The 16,637-nt window shown below is 50.4% G+C and overlaps 1 protein-coding gene across 4 annotated transcripts; it reads left to right on the top strand.

Moving 5' to 3' along the window:
• Nucleotides 1-516: 516 nt before the first annotated feature.
• Nucleotides 517-10,912, top strand: AJUBA (ajuba LIM protein). 4 transcript variants are annotated; one of them, XR_013521090.1, is made up of 9 exons: nucleotides 517-1,852; nucleotides 4,647-4,748; nucleotides 5,544-5,615; nucleotides 6,387-6,454; nucleotides 6,581-6,643; nucleotides 7,673-7,803; nucleotides 7,887-8,519; nucleotides 8,647-8,715; nucleotides 9,189-10,843. XR_013521090.1 is itself a non-coding variant. In XM_078334524.1 (9 exons), exons 1-9 carry the CDS (start codon nucleotides 847-849, stop codon nucleotides 9,312-9,314), a joined length of 1,689 nt encoding a protein of 562 aa, XP_078190650.1. In that variant the 5' UTR covers nucleotides 517-846; the 3' UTR covers nucleotides 9,315-10,912. The 4 variants fall into 4 exon arrangements, 2 of the variants coding, with proteins under 2 accessions (XP_078190650.1, XP_002753667.1); XM_078334524.1 differs by having other exon boundaries at nucleotides 7,887-7,938; nucleotides 9,189-10,912; XR_013521091.1 differs by lacking the exon at nucleotides 5,544-5,615.
• Nucleotides 10,913-16,637: the final 5,725 nt, after the last annotated feature.

The raw sequence follows: 16,637 nt of genomic DNA, 5'->3' as shown, positions 1-16,637 counted from the left end.
CTTTCAGGGCAGTCTTTATGTACACGTCTCTGAACCTCTTTATGCATGTGCCTTCTCCTCTCTGTCTTCTTCTCTAAGGCTTTCTCCTTGTCTCACCATTTCTGTGCCAGTCTCTCTACATCTCTCCCACAGTCCCCAGGCTGGGAACAAAGTCACGGCGCTAACGCGGAACATGTCTCTGGTCGTCCGGTCCCGGGCCGCGACGTTCCACCATGTCCACCATGCCCATCCGCGCATTCCAACTGCGGACAAAGAGTCCCCGGCCCCTCCCAAACACTCTTTCCTGTTCCAATTCTTGAGTGTTGTAGGAGCAGCTGCCACAACTGCCCCTGCCCGCCTCTCATGTCCAGTCCGCGGGCCTCCACCTCCAGGGCAGTTAGCGCCAGCACCTCTTCTGCACACACCAGTGATGCCTGCGCGGACACCCCAGGCGCTCGCGCACACACCGCGCTCCGCCCTCCCAGAAAAGTAGATCCGGCCAGGCAGACAAAAGTTTGGGACAGAAGTTTGGTCTGCGGCGAGCGTGAGACTGAGGGGGGTGGGGGCCGGGGAGAGTGGGGCAGTTGGGCGAGTCGACGCGTGAACAGATAGACCTGCGGACCGGACAGCCGCGGCCGGAGGCACTGCCAGCCCCTCTCACCCACAGATGCGTGGGGGGACGGAGCCCCTCCCGCTGGGGGATGCTGTGCGATTCCTGGCGCCGGGCAGCCGGGCCGCCAGCTAAGCCCCTGTGCCTCCCCTGTGCCCCTGGGGATCCGGAGTCCGGCTGCACGGAAAGAGAACCGGCCGCAGAGACGCTGCAGGGTGCTAGGCGGGGAGGGGACGAGAGGCCCCAGGCCCGAGGGCATGGAGCGGTTAGGAGAGAAAGCCAGTCGCCTGCTGGAGAAGTTCGGCCGCAGAAAGGGTGAATCTAGCCGGTCTGGGTCTGACGGCACTCCCGGGCCGAGCAAGGGGCGCCTAAGTGGGTTGGGGGTACCTAGGAAGTCAGGGCCCCGAGGAGCTACTGGGGGACCTGGGGATGAGCCGTTGGAGCCAGCCCGGGAGCAAGGTTCCCTGGAGGCTGAGCGAAATCAGCGCGGCTCCTTTGAGGCACCGCGCTACGAAGGTTCCTTTCCTGGGGGGCCACCGCCCACCCGGGCCTTGCCTCTACCTCAGTCATTACCCCCCGATTTTCGGCTGGAGCCCTCGGCCCCGGCCTTAAGCCCCCGCTCCAGCTTTGCCAGTAGCTCGGCCAGCGACGCTAGCAAGCCGTCCAGCCCGCGAGGCAGCCTGCTGCTGGACGGGTCGGGGGCTGGCGGAGCTGGAGGGAGCCGGCCCTGCAGCAATCGCACCAGCGGCATCAGCATGGGCTACGACCAGCGCCACGGGAGTCCCTTGCCCGCGGGGCCGTGCCTTTTTGGCCCACCCCTGGCCGGAGCACCGGCAGGCTATTCTCCCGGAGGGGTCCCGTCCGCCTACCCGGAGCTCCACGCTGCTCTGGACCGATTGTACGCTCAGCGGCCCGCGGGGTTCGGCTGCCAGGAAAGCCGCCACTCGTATCCCCCGGCTCTGGGCAGCCCTGGAGCCCTAGCCGGGGCTGGAGTGGGAGTGGCGGGGCCCTTGGAGAGACGGGGGGCGCAACCCGGACGACACTCTGTGACCGGCTACGGGGACTGCGCCGTGGGCGCCCGGTACCAGGACGAGCTTACAGCGTTGCTTCGCCTGACGGTGGGCACCGGTGGGCGAGAAGCCGGCGCCCGCGGGGAACCCTCGAGTATTGAGCCGTCGGGTCTCGAGGAGCCGCCAGGTCCTTTCGTTCCGGAGGCCGCCCGGGCCCGGATGCGGGAGCCGGAGACCAGGGAGGACTACTTCGGTGAGTGAGAGAAGTGGTTAGGGACAGGAAGGGACCTGTCATCACATTGGGTTCTCCTCTGCCCCGACGGCCCAAAGTGCTGGTGTCCCGGGGTCCCACCAGGTCCAAGGTGGAGACGCGGGGCTACAAAAGAATGTAGAGGGAGGGATGGGGGCAGCCCCAGAGCAATGTCCCCTTCCTGCTGGGTTTCAAATGAGCCAGGGCTTCTTATTTCTGCTAAATTCAACCCTCCTGGAATCTCGTGAGTCCGTTTCTCAAGCACTGGAGCCTCGGTTTTTCACGGCAGGAGACCTCTTAGGGAGGGGACCAAGTGGGGCAGTGAGGGCGCAGAGGGCGCATCCCCCCCATCCTTCCCCCTTCACTGCGGTGCCCCTGGAGGTTTGTGCGCGCCGCGCCCCCACCCGGGCCCAGGCTCCGCCCGTAGGAATTCAGAGAATGCGCGGGTGGGGGGCGGGGCAGGCTGGCCGCGTGCGTGCCGACTCCTGCCCGGGCGCTCCAGGTGCCCGCGGGCGGGGCGGCCGCAGCTGTGTGGCGGAGGGGTGGGGTTCAGGGATGGGGGGCGCTCCCTTGCACTCGCGGAGTAGTGGCAGCTGTCGGGGAAATGGAGGCTGGGAGGCAGGATGGAGAGCAAGCGCCCTGGGACGGAAAGCAGGGACCCAACTGCTGTCCCACCCCAGTCCTGTTGGCTAGGTGCGTGCGTGGGCATTTAATCAGAGACCCAGTAGTACCAGCCTCTATTTCCCCTATCCTCCGGAAGTCATGGCAAAAGCCATGACTACTGGGACACCATTACCTCTGGATAACGATCCTGTGTTACTGCCAGAAATAACCTGGCCTCGAATTCTGGCCATAACCTCTCAGAATTCAGGCTAGAAGTAAGGCTTTACTTCCTGCTACTGTTAAGGAAACCAGGTTGCTCTCTCCCTCCCCCTACTCTGTTCATGAAGTGTTGATTGAGTATATGTCTTAGCTATGAAGAACATTGGAAGGTCTTTTAGCCAAAATTCATAGGCAGCACACACACAAAACTTCTGATCTGTGATTAGAAAAAGTGGTAGGCTTACCCCCTAAGGGTTGTGGGCCTCTTTCACTTTTCCAGGCATCTCTTCTCACCACCCGTGCCCCACTCCTGGACCCCGTGCTGTAGAACCCTGTGGCTAGAAAAGTGAATAGGGAGTGGAACACGGCCAGGAGGCATGGTTGGGTAGGAGGTTCAGAGGTAGCAGCGCTGCAGGCTATAAGGGCGATGCATAGTTCTACCCCCAACCTCCACCCCCATTCTCTTCCCCACCTCCAAATCCGCCCTGAGAGGAAAGCCCAGAGGAGATGATGCTAAACCACTTTGATCAGGGGAGACTGAATGTCAGGCCCCATTTAGCAGTTTTGTTTTGAGGCCCAGGAGAGGTGGCTAGTAAAGAAGTCTTTTTGGCTGAACCATTAGAGCCAAAAGGAAGAAAGGAATTCAGAAAGTGCAATCAAATGGCAGGAAGAACCTAGGTGTAGATATGCTGGGTTAGAGGAGGGGAGGCTGAATTGCCTCAGCAGTTTCGTTTTGTCTTCCCATAATGTCCAAGGCTTCCCAAAGAACGGCTCTGTCAGGACCCCCTGGCATGGCAATCTAGGGCAGATCTTCACTTCCATGAGGAAGCCACATTTCTAATTCAGAGATGGGGGCTCCTTCTCCCTGGGGGTTAGGTTGCTTCCTTTGACAGAACCCCAACATACCCCTTGTGTCCCCCAGCCCCAGCTTGACTGTACCCTCCTTTTCCTGCCCCGAGTAGGGGCCCTCTTCCTTGGCTTCAGCCTTGCGCAGCTGCCAGAGGGTGGGAGCAGGACAGGCCTGGGCCCATCAGTTGCTGCAGCTGCTGCACAGGCTCCCAAGCCCCTGGGCAAAGACTGGGATGGGCCCCAACAGGCAAGGAGTGTGGCAGCCTGCCGAGGGGGAGAGGTGGGGCGGGCCCGTTGGGATCTGCTCCCCAAAGACAGGCCCTAGCCCTCACTCATGGGCCTGGAATTGGGGAGTGGAGGGAGGGAAGAACACACCCAAGAAAGGCGAGTGCCAGAGCCAGGTGTATGTATCTTAGCGGGGGATTTTGGGGAAGAGCAAGCAGTTCAGTTCTGTGCTCCTCGAATGATAGAAGGTGGCTGGGAGGCATCAGGGGCTTTGCCACTCTCCCCCTTTTCCTGTGCAATGCTGGTTCCTGGAACACACCCTGCATTCTCAGCAGCCACCTCCCCACAGGAGTCATGCTCACATGGTTCTCTGCACAGAGCCCTCTGCTGAGCCAGGTCCTTTTCTCCATCCTTGGAAGTCTGCAGCAGAGAGAAATCATTCTGTAACCGAACAGCAGCTTGTCTGACTGATGGGAAAAACTGAAGTCCCAGAGAGGCCTTCTGGGCCTAGCCTGCTTTCTCTAGAAAGTTTTTTCAAGTCTGCTGTGGGCCAGCATTTCTGACCATTTGTCCCACACACTGCAGCAGAGATCATACCTTGCCTTTGTGGTCTTTTCTCCCCAACAGAAACTAAGCATTTAAATGCCAGGGACCATATCTTCAACTTTCTCCAGGTTTCCTCAGGTAGTGGTGTTGTATCTGTTGAGTAATTAAACAAAAGTGGATCTGCTCAGCCAAGATCTTGCTGTATTTCATTACCTGTTATCTTCTCTTCTCAGAAGGGAGCCCATCAAAGGGAGATTGTGACCCTTGGCACATCAGGAAAGAGTAGTGAGGAAAGCTTGGGAATTCCTGGTTTTGACCTGGGGGAGTACAGTGTGATGCTCTTTTCTCTTCTCAGGCACCTGTATCAAGTGCAACAAAGGCATCTATGGGCAGAGCAATGCCTGCCAGGCCCTGGACAGCCTTTACCACACCCAGTGCTTTGTCTGCTGCTCTTGTGGTAAGTGTAGCCCCAACACTCAAGCACCCCCCTCCCTTGCCCATGTACACACTTACAAGTGCTATGGGGAACAGGGGGAGAGCTTGTGCCTCTTCATTTGCTCACCGAGCAGCTGTTGGATCCCCACCAAGTATCTAGAGGTCCGAAACTGCTCTGCCTCTTGCTTCCCTGTTTATGCTCTACCTGGCTCTCTCTGCCCCATGGTGGGTCTCCTTTCTGGAGTCCCTCCTTCCTTCCTCACCTCTGTTTCTCCCTCATGCTTCCCTGCTTGCCCATCCTGGACTTGCCTGGCCCTCCAGCTTCTTGGTGGGGCTTGGTCTTGGGCAGCCAAGTTGCCTGGGGCGACCGTGAAAGACTGGAATGTAGAGAGGGCGGGGGCAGGCTGGGGGAGTGGGGAGCTGTCGGGGGCGGAGAGGGGGGTTTTCTCTTGGCTGGTCAGAGTTCAGCCACCTCGCTAGAGTGCAGGCCACCGGGCCATGCCAAGCTGATGACATCACGCTCCAGGAATGCCTGCCACTGTTAGCTCTGGAGGCCCATTTGGGAAGGGGAGATGCTCCCAGCAGCCTTAACTGCCCCCCCTCACCTCCCTCATTACCCCCTCCCCACCGCTTACCCATTCTGATTCCTTTGCTAAACCTTTAATCTCCTATCTGCCTGTCTGACTCCAGCACTCCGCTTTTCTCACTCCCCCAGTTTCTGCCTGGTTTTTAGGCTCATCTCTGTCTACCCTTCTGTTTATAGAACCTCTTCTAACTATATCTCTTTCCCTCTCTTTCCACCCCTGTGTCTCATGAGCATCTAAGTCAGCTTTCCTAACCCACTGGACACAGCTGAAGGTGGGGATTTTGATGGGAAGAAGGCAAAAAGGTGGGAAAATTGCTCATGCTCCACCTGTTCTCTCACTCCTCCCCCATCCCTGACAATTTAGACACCTGGGAGCAGTTCCTGGGTGTTGGTCACATGGGGAATGGTCCTGCCTTGTCTGCTAGAAGAAGATCTTGTGTTGCCTCTTACCCCAGAGACTTTGGGTCCCTCCAGGCTTAGGGAAGCAACCTCATACAAACAGGAAAGGGGACCTGCTTTGCTTCCAAACCAAGCACTTTGTCCTCCTGCAGTAACTCCAGTCCTCACCTCCGTGGAGTCTGTCCGTGGAAGGAAATAGGGCTCTGAGATCAGGTTAGATATGCTTAGGCAAAGAGTCTTCTAGGTTGAAGGATCCCAGAGGGCAAGGCCTGTAACAATGTGATTCTCTCTATGCAAATCATATAGCACCTTATTAAGAGCTCCTTTATCATGTATTTCAGCATGTGGTTGGCTTCACTCTCCCAGGTGGCTTCCTATGCACTGGAGAGGAAGGCAGTTTGTTTAGGGGAGGGTTGTTAGGGGAGGGCCCTAGGAAACTGTTGAGGAGGCAGGAGCGGGAGGAGAGGGGAAGTTGGCTGGAATGAAGCCAAAGCAAATTGGAATTGCATCAGATGGAATTTTTGTGTGGGGAAGGACAGACATCAGTTAGGAGGACAGGCACAAAGTCCAGGTTGAAAAATATTATGCAGCATTGAGGAGCAGTGACTCCAGAGTGGGAGAGGTCTTGCACCTGGGCTGTGGGATAGGTTCCAGCCCCTTCTCTGCTGTTTCTAGGACGAACTTTGCGTTGCAAGGCTTTCTACAGTGTCAATGGCTCTGTGTACTGTGAGGAAGATTATCTGGTGAGTAAGGGTCACCTGGACCTGGAATTGGTTTCCATCCTGACTCCCTTCTTGGTGGCCTATTGGAGTTCCACCCATCATCCTCAGTTTGATAACAGCCTCCCTTTGTCTTGTCTTTTACTTTAGTTTTCAGGGTTTCAGGAGGCAGCTGAGAAATGCTGTGTCTGTGGTCACTTGATTTTGGAGAAGGTAAGTAAAGTGCCTTCAGCTGAGACTCTCACTGTGCAGCTGAGGAGTAGAATCAGGGACTAAATGGATACTGAGAGAAGGTTAAGGGAAGAAGGCTTTCATCCCATTCCTCCCCAGAGCAACTGTTTACCATGGCTTTCCTCTGCCTTTGGGATCAAGTCTGGGCTCCAAAGTTTGTCGTCCCAGGCTTCTGTGACCTGGCGCCTCCCTAATTCTGCAGGCACAGCCAGGCCTTCCAGCCTGAGCTAGGAGTGTGGGGTCTTGCATCTTTTTTTTTTTTTTTTTTTGAGACAGCATCTCACTCTGACATGTAAGTGGCATGATCTCAATTCACTGCAACCTCCACCTCCCAGGTTCAAGCGATTCTAGTGCCTCAGCCTCCCGGGTAGCTAGGACTACAGGCACACGCCACCATGCCTGGCTAATTTTTGTATATTTAGTAGAGATGGAGTTTTGCCACGTTGGCCAGGCTGGTCTCAAATTCCTGGCCTCAAGTAATCCTCCTGTTTCAGCCTCCCAGAGTGCTGGATTACAGGCGTGAGCCACCGTGCCTGGCCTGGGATCCTGAGTCTTAATCCCCTTTCTGCTGCTACTGGTTAGAATCACTTGAGACTTAGTTTTCTTTTCTGCAGAAAAAGAGAGATTGGATTAAATCAGCGATTCTCCATCATGGTAGCCTAGCATATTAGCTGGGAAGAACTAAAAAAAAATACAGTGTTTGGATCCCATCACTAGAGATTGTGATAATAGGTCTGGAGGAGGGCCAAAGCATTGATGTTTTTTAAAAGCTCCCTAGGTGATCCTGATAGGCAGCCAGCGTTAAAAACTACTGGCCTGAATGTTCTCTCAGGCATTTTTCAGGGTTTCTGCCTCCATTTTAAAACTTCTTACTTCCCCCACATTACATAGTATTGTTCTAAGAGGAGAGCAGGGGGTTGGATGAGGTTAATGGGATAGTAAGGAGCATAATGGGCAGCTGGAGAGCTGGGACTGGAGGGAGACTGATTCTCTTGCTACCCCATGAGCCAGATCCTGCAGGCAATGGGGAAGTCCTATCACCCAGGCTGTTTCCGATGCATTGTTTGCAACAAGTGCCTGGATGGCATCCCCTTCACAGTGGACTTCTCCAACCAAGTGTACTGTGTCACCGACTACCACAAGTGAGTCCACCTCTTGGGATGCAGTGTGGACCTGGGTCCAGGGATCCCCCAACCTCAGCTCATCTCTGCCCTGTCTCTTTCAGAAATTATGCTCCTAAGTGTGCAGCCTGTGGCCAACCCATCCTCCCCTCTGAGGTCAGTATGTCTGGGTTCTCCTTTAGGACAGCCAGTGCCACTGTCTCTGGGGAGGGAATAGGGACATGCTGCCCAGCCTCCCGCCGGAAGCGATAGTGCCGAGGAATGTACTCTGAAGATTCCCGTGTGACTCTGCCTCTTGGGGTCACCACTCTGACCCTAACATCCGGGCCTGGACATGTCTGAAAGCCAAATTGGGCCCAGGCTCCATATCGTCTATCCCAATCCAGAGGAGGAGACTTTCTCTGAGGTCAGGGTCACCAGACTGTAGATGTAGGGGCTGGAAAAAGGTGGGAAGAATCCTCAATACTGGCAGGAGGGGGTTGGAAATGATTTAAGCTATGTGTACAGGATGTGCCTATGGAGAGAAGCCAAAGCCAGTGAGGACCAGATTTTGTTGGATCCTTTTGTTCCCAGCCTAGCCCACTTTATTTATGCCTCCTGTCCCTTTCCCTTCCCTTTGCTTCCCCCACAACTGGAAGAAGTAGGTAAGACCAGGGCTCTTGTGCAGTTGGGGGCAGCCCAGTGAAGGAGATGAGGAGAGTTCTGGAAGGATTTGCAGAGGCATCTTAAAGCTACAGGTGATTGCAGAGAGGCTCTGGGGCATTTGTGTGATCTTCCCATGGGGTGGGAGGGGCTGTATATGGGGGAAGAGTAGAGGTGAGGCAACATGCTGCTCTCATCTCCATGGGTGACTGCATGTTTCAGGGCTGCGAAGACATCGTGAGGGTGATATCCATGGACCGGGATTATCACTTTGAGTGCTACCACTGTGAGGTGAGTGTTGGGGTTCAGAAGTGCTGGAGGGGAAGTGGAATTGGGGAGAGGGGAGGAGTCAAGTCCTATAACAACCGGGTATCTTGGTTAGAGGTGGAGGGCATGGGAAACCAGAAAGGTACCGTGACCTGTCTTCAGTCTCTTTCTTGTCCTCCAGCCACTCTCTCTGGTCCAAGTTGCTTAGTCCTTTCTGAATCTGACTCTCCCAGAATCAGGACTTTCTAAGGCTAGGGTCTCTGGTTAAACTGCTGTAAAGACAGGCTTGTGTCAATATTTCTGCTGCAGCAGTGACACCTGGTGTCCAGCTGAGGTATCAGTATTTTCTCAGATTGCTCTTCCATCCCTTCCATCCTTCCCTCCCCAATCATTTCTTCCAGTTATTAGGAGTCAGGTGTTGAGCAGAGCAGACTCCTAAGATGCCCTCAGTGTCCAAGGCACCTGGACTGAGGTGAATTAGGTACCTTCTTCCCTAGGACTGCCGGATGCAGCTGAGTGATGAGGAAGGCTGCTGCTGTTTCCCTCTGGATGGGCACTTGCTCTGCCATGGCTGCCACATGCAGCGGCTCAATGCCCGACAGCCCCCTGCCAACTATATCTGAGCTTCAGTCACTGCTGCTGCCATCACCACCGCTGACAAACTGCTCTGGCCAGTGGGCCCTCTGAGGCCAGCCAAGGCAAATAATATACTCCACAGGCCTGGCAGAAGAGTCCTCTGGGGAGGACCCCAAGGCCAGAGACCCAAAGATCATGACATTCCAAATGGATTGTGGAGGAGAAACTTTATATTTACCAGGGTGGGGGTGACTGGCCATTTTCCATGTGTGCAGCCTGAGCTTAGGCACACATAGGAGGGTTCCAGTACTTTCTCAACATCTGATTCTGTATCTTCAGTATATATATATAGTTTTGTTTGTTTGTTTGTTTTAGAGATGGGATCTCGCCATGTTGCCAAGGCTAGTCTTGAATTCCTGGGCTCAAGCGATCCTCCCACCTTGGCCTTCCAAAGTGCTGGGATTACAGGTGTAAGCCACTGTGTCTGGCCTAGTATGTGATTGTTTATGAATTATGCAATGTTCTGGTCCCAGATTCCAAGAGTAGAGGGCCTAGCTTTAAATCAACTAGTTTCAATGAAACTAACTAGAAGCAAATTAAAGTGTATTGCTCCCTTCAGCTACCCCAAACCCCAGAGTTTTTGGGTTGTGGTTGATGCAGTGTGGGACCCCTCTGAGAGGTGGCAGTTCTAGGGTGGTGAAGTCCTGATAGGCAACCAAATTTAAGCTCCTCACTTTTTTGTGACACATGGTGTCAGATAGGGGTCTTCCAGGTGCTTACCACCATAAGCACCTATGTCTGGATAAAGAGGTAGAACCTCTGAACCTCATTAACAAGTTATTTCTTGGCCTTTTTCTAAGGACTAGGAGAGTTCCTCATCTATCTGCTGAGAATGGGGACCAGCTCTGAGTGGGCTTGCTGCCTGTATTCCTTGTTTCTCAGGGACTCACGTGGGTCTGGGGAGGCTAGGTGAGTGCTTATACTCGGTTGCTCTTCTCCTTGGCTGGGGGAGGTAATGGGTGTGTTCTCTCACACACACATACACACTCACTCACACTCTCACTCTATTCTCAGATCACTCTTAGACTTGGTTTCCTAGTAGTAGCTCACCTGTCACCTCTCAGAGTGGCCCCAGTTTGTGTCCATCACAATCCCAAAACTAGAGTTGGGGGGAACTGGAGGGAGCAAAACACTGGTTTGGTACTAGTCAGTTTGCCTGAAATTAGTTCACCTAAAGCTAGATCTCTTAAAACCAATTTACTGAAAACTTGTTTGCTTAAAGCGAATGACTTAATGACTAATTTGCCAAAAGCTCAATTCCTATTTTGGTGTATTTATATCCATTTAGGTGTCCTATTATTTTTTGTCATGCTTTGGGTATTTCAAGGATTTATATCTATTCATCCAAGAGTACTTTTGAGTTATTATCAGCAACATAAATTTATCAAATTTGCAGCACTTTGTGAATGATGAGATTGCTTCCTACCTTTATGGATGTCTTTTTCTATGTTATCTACTTTTCAAAAACTTTTTTAAAAAGTTTAAAGTTTCTGGCAATAAATATAATTGGTGCAGATGTTTTGTGTATCATTTTTTTTGTTTCTTAATCCAATATTCCTTTACAAATTAAATGCCTTGAAAAATGTAATGGAGTTCAATGTGATTTTGATGCTTTGATCTAACATCTACATTCCTACTATTAAAATGCCAGTATATCTTAAATAGGCATGAGGCATATTCAGTTGACTTACAATTAAAGGTTATACAGACAACAGTAATAAAAAGTAAAAGGGCGAATCTGCTAAATCCTTTTGAAATGCTGCAGATTTGATAAATATTTATTTTAGACTAATTGGCTTTAGGTGAATTGGTTTTAGGCAAATTAATCTAGCAATCTTTCATCTTTAGTCTTCATTTTCTGTCACTCAGTGAGTTTCACACTGGAAATGATGACTCCTGAAAACAGAAATTCCACATTTGCGGGCTATTCTAAAATGACTATGCCAGCCGACCTGGGAAATACATAGAAGAGACCTCTAAGTGAGAGGGAAAGAGTTCAGATTCATACTGTGAATTCATGAGTGCCAGAGGGAGAAATGCACCTTGTTGGAGAGAGAAATGTTCTGAAACTGAATTACTGCTTATTCAGCTGAGATTGCATCTTCTGAATTATTATTAAATAAGTGAATACAAAAACCCCATGATGGGAAATCCAGACAAGGTTGCATAACTTTACATCCCTCCTGTCCTTTGTTTGTTTGTTTGTTTTTGGAGATAGAGTCTCACTCTGTTGCCTGGGCTAGAGTGCAGTGATATGATCTCAGCTCACTGCAACCTCTGCCTCCTAGGTTCAAGTTATTCTCCTGCCTCTGCCTACTGAATAGCCGGGATTATAGGCGGGCACCGCCACACCTGGCTAACTTTTGTATTTTTAGTAGAGAATGGGGTTTCGCCATGTTGGCTAGGCTGGTCTCGAACTCCTAACCTCAGGTGATTTGCCTACCTTGGGATTATAGTCATGAGCCACTGAGCCCCACATCTTTTTTTTTAAGAGTTGGGAGTCTTGGCCAGGTGCCGTGGCTCACACCTGTAATCCTTGTAATCCCAGCACTTTGCGAGGCCAAGGCGGGCAGATCACCTGAGGTCAGGAGATCAAGACCATCTTGGCCAACATGATGAAACCCCGTCTCTACTGAAAATACAAAAATTAGGTGGGTCCGGTAGTATGCACTTATAATTCCAGCTACTCAGAAGGCTGAGGCAGGAGAATCACTTGAACCAGGAGGCAGAGGTTGCAGTGAGCTGAGATCGCGCCACTGCACTCCAGCCTGGTGACAGAGTGAGACTCTGTCTCAAAAAAAAAAAAACAGAGTTGGGAGTTTCACTCTGTTGTCCAGGCTAGAGTGGAGCATCCCAATTATGGCTCATGGCAACCTCGAACTCCTGCACTGAAACAATCTTCCCACCTCAGCTGGGACTACAGGTGTGCACCACTATGCTTGGCTAAGTTTAAAAAAAAATTTTTTTAGAGACAGCATCTTGCTATGTTGTCCTGGCTGGTCTTGAATTTTTGGCCTCAAGTGATCTCCCACCTTGGCCTCCTGAGTTACTGGGATTACAAGCATGAGCTGCTGTGCCCAGCTCCTGACCCTTTGTTTCTTACTCTGATTTTGGCCTCTTCTGTTCCTGATCTGACTCATTCCTTTCTAGGTCTGTGCTGATTGGCCTACCCTCAGGCTCCCCAACATTGTTCTTGCCACCCGAGGCTACTTCTTCCTGAGGGAAAACAAATGACGACAGCTGATAAGGGCAGGCCATGACAAAAGAGCAGTCCCAGCCACCCCAACACCATCACTGGCAGGCTCCCTGGTGTACCCTGCATCACAAGTGTCCTTTCTTCCTATTTACTGGGAGACTAATCCTCCTCAATATTTCTATTTAGTATTTACAGTTGTTGATGAAAGATTCATGGGGTGTGCCAAGTATATAGCAAAAGGTAGACCTTGTTTGGCCAACTTGCCACCTGATTTAATTAACAACCACTAGTGCTGAGATGCAGAAATGGGGAAAATGGAGGAATTATGGATCTACTCTGTCTTCTTAGATGACAGTCAAGGACAAGGGTTAGGCTTTGACTACAGTCTTTAGCTCTTTGCTCTGGCCAGCCCTATTTACTACAGGTCTGAATGGGTTATCAAGAATAAAGCTGGTGGCCAGGTGCAGTGGCTCACATCTGTAATCCCAGCACTTTGAGAGGCTGAGGCAGGTAGATCACCTGAGGTCAGGAGTTCAAGACCAGCCTGGTCAACATGGTGAAAACCCATCTCTACTAAAAACACAAAAAATTAGCCAGGCATGATAGAGGGAGCCTATAATCCCAGCTACTTGGGAGGCTGAGGCAAGAGAATCACTTGAACCTGGGAGGCAGAGATTGCAGTGAGCCAAGATTATGCCATTGCACTCCAGCCTGGGCAATAAGAGCAAAACTCCATCTTAAAAAAAAAAAAAGAAGAAGAATAAAGCTAGTGATGGTTCTGTCTCTGCCTTACTCTTTAGAGACTTAACTGTCTCCCCCTCTATCACCTGGAGCTTTCAGAGCCAGGGAAATGTAAGATGCCATTTATAATCAGGCTACAGAGTATCCTCAGTCAAGGAGGATGTAGAGAAAGACTTACTTCCAAGCACATAAAGCCAGTTGGGCCGGGCATGGTGGCTCACACCTGTAATCCAGCTTTTTGGGAGGCTGAGGCGGGTGGATCACAAGGTCAGGAGTTCGAGACCAGCCTGACCAACATGGTGAAACCCAATCTCCACAAAAAATACAAAAATTAGCAGGGTGTGATGGTACACACCTGTAATCCCAGCTACTCTGGAGGCTGAGGGAGGAGAATCATTTGAACCCAGGAGGAGGTTGCAGTGAGCTGAGATCGCACCACTGCATTCCAGCCTGGGTGACAGAGTGAGACTCCATCTCCAAAAAAAAAAAAAAGAAAGCCAATTGGATGAGAACCTTCAGACTGTACCTATAAAGAAGGGAATAAAAGGAAAAGGATGGCCATGGGCAGGCACTGTGGGTCATACTTGTAATCCCAGCACTTTGGAAGGCTGAGGTGGGAGGATTGCTTGAGTCCAGGAGTTCAAGACCAGCCTGGGCAACACAGTGGGGCCCTGACCCTGTAATACAGGTGTAGTGTGCATCTGTAGTTCAACTACTCAGGAGGCTGAGGTGGGAGGATCACTTGAGCCTGGGAGGTTCATGCTGTACTGAGCCATGATGGTGCCACTGTACTCCAGCTTTGGCGACAGAGTGAGACCCTGTGGCTTAAGGAAAAAACCAAACAAACCCAGAAAGGAGAGGCATAGGCTGAAATAAGATTAGAAGGAACAGGTAAGCTAAGGCATTGTTTAGTTTTGTGATTTAGAAGCTCCCATGCCCCCAAAGCTGGTCTGGGGTCATTCAGAGCCCTTATGGTGAAGTTCTATGACAAGAGTCTAACCAATCTCAGTCTTCTCTGTCCTGTCCTACTTTAGAGTGAGGAAGACCTAAGAATGGGTCTCTTGCTTATATAGGGTCTTTGGAATGTCCACACTTGGCACCACACCACACTTGTGAAGGCCTGAAGTTTTACTTTGCAAACATGAGCAAATCTTTACTGGGATGTATACATTAGACCAGAATAACTGTGATGATAGGAGAGCCATCAGAGACAAATTCTGTTTACTGTGGGTGTCATTTCACCTACACTTGACCTTACATGAAAGGATAGTGCTAATCCACGTGAAGGGAACCAGGGTACCTCTAAGCAGGGAGTGACAGTAAAAGATACTAGTCAGGCCTAGAAGGTTCAAGCCAAGTGGGATGTGATTTTAGAGATAACCCAGTCATCTCATTTTACTAAATGAAGAAATAGAAACTGAGTGATGATGTGATTTTCCCAAAGTCACACAGCTGGATAATGACTTTCCAACTTTTGAAAACGAATAAAGGGCTATTTACCTTCCTCCCTCCCATGTCCTTTCATGGGATTCCCACAACACAAGTAAACTATAAAGGTTTACTTATTGTAAACAAGATAAGCACTTCATTATGATAGAGAATTAAGGAAACTTTTAGTGGGAAAGCCAGGGAACACAAGCAGCAATAATGAAAACTTCTGGTTCTTACTGATGCTTTTTTTGTTAATTAGGACTAGCAGTAGCCAAAGTACCTTTAAAAGCACACTAGGAGAAACACGATGGACGAAGTGACTCACGCCTGTAATCTCAGCACTTTGGGAGGCCAACGTGGGTGGATCATTTGAGGTCAGGAGTTCAAGACCAGCCTGGCCAACATAGTGAAACCCCTGTCTCTAATAAAAACACAAAAATTAGCTGGGTATGGTGGCTTGCACCTGTAGTCCCAGCTACTCAGGAGGCTGAGGCATGAAAATCGCTTGAGTCCAGGAGATGGAGGTTGCAGTGAGTTGAGATCACACCACCTCACTCCAGCCTAAGTGACAGAGTGAGACTCTGGCTAAAGTAAAATAAACACATTAGGAGAAGCAAAGGAAATATAGTGATGAAAGAAAGAGAGTCCCTGTCCTTGAGGAGGTCACAGTCTAGCCAGGGAGACAAATGCATGCATAAAATGACTTGAAAAGATTACAAGCAACATGTCACCAATTGCAAAGTAATTGATTATTAGAAACAAAAGGCTGGGCATGGTGGCTCATGCTTGTAATTCCAGCACTTTGGGAGGTCGAGATGGGAGGATCGCTTGAAGCCAGACTGATCAACATAGCAAGACCCCATCTCTATTTAAAATTTTTTAAAAGGCTGGGCATGGTGGCTCATGCCTGTAATCCCAGCACTTTGGGAGGCTGAGGCAGGCAGATCACTTGAGGTCAGGAGTTGGAGACCAGCCTGGCCAATATGGTGAAATCCTGTCTCTACTAAAAACCAAAAATTAGCTGGGCATGGTGGTGTGAGATTGTAATCCCAGCTACTCGGAGGGTGAGGCAGGAGAATTGCTTGAACCCAGGAGGCTGAGATTGCAGTGAGCTGAGATCTTGCCACTGCATTCCAGCCTGGACAACACAGCAAGACTCCATCTCAAAATAAATAAATAAAAATAAATAAAAAGGTTTAATACCACAGGGTACAGAGTGATGAAAGGTTAGACTGTCCAGCTTAGATTGTAGATCCAAAGATGGTAGCCAGCAAGGTAAATCCAGCCTTGAAATGCATTGAGTTTGGCCCACTTGGAGTTACTTAAAAAATAATATTAATTAGGGGTTAGGTGTGATGGCTCATGCCTGAAATCCCAGCACTCAGAGGCTTAGGCAGGAGGATGGATTGAGCCCAGGAGTTCAAGAACAGCCTGCACAACATAGTGAGACCTTGCCTCTACAAAATAAAAACTAAAACTAAAATAAAATAATATTAATTAGAACCCTAGTTGTGGAAAGGAAAATGTCAGCTAATAAATATAGAAGTGATATAATTGAAAAACAACATTTTGTGGAATGTTAATAAAATTATTGATTCTAGCAAAGATTATTTTATTTATTTATTTGAGATGGAGTTTCGCGCTTGTTGCCTAGGCTGGAGTTCAATGGCATCATCTTGGCCCACTGCAACCTCCGCCTCCCGAGTTCAAGTGATTCTCCTGCCTCAGCCTCCCAAGTAGCTGGGATTACAAGCGCATGCTACCATGCCTGACTAATTTTTGTATTTTTAGTATAGACAGGGTTACACCATGTTGGCTAGGCTGGTCTTGCACTCCTGACCTCAGGTGCTCCAGATCTGGCAAAGATCATTAATTGGTGTAAAAAAAAAAAAAAACAGGTGAAATGGTTGGTGGACAAGTGGACACTTATACAGTGCTAAGT

Source organism: Callithrix jacchus, chromosome 8 (genome assembly GCF_049354715.1).
Source record: "Callithrix jacchus isolate 240 chromosome 8, calJac240_pri, whole genome shotgun sequence".
NCBI lineage: Eukaryota > Metazoa > Chordata > Mammalia > Primates > Cebidae > Callithrix > Callithrix jacchus.
The sequence above is the reverse complement of the archived record's forward strand: the minus strand, read 5'-3'. Positions and strand labels throughout refer to the sequence as shown.

Excerpts from the sequence above, each read along its gene's own strand:
- AJUBA (XM_078334524.1), top strand. The coding sequence starts at position 847 with ATGGAGCGGTTAGGAGAGAAAGCCAGTCGCCTGCTGGAGAAGTTCGGC. Across the intron at positions 1,853-4,646 it reads GACCAGGGAGGACTACTTCG|GCACCTGTATCAAGTGCAAC; the intron begins GTGAGTGAGAGA and ends TTCTCTTCTCAG. Across the intron at positions 6,455-6,580 it reads ACTGTGAGGAAGATTATCTG|TTTTCAGGGTTTCAGGAGGC; the intron begins GTGAGTAAGGGT and ends CTTTTACTTTAG.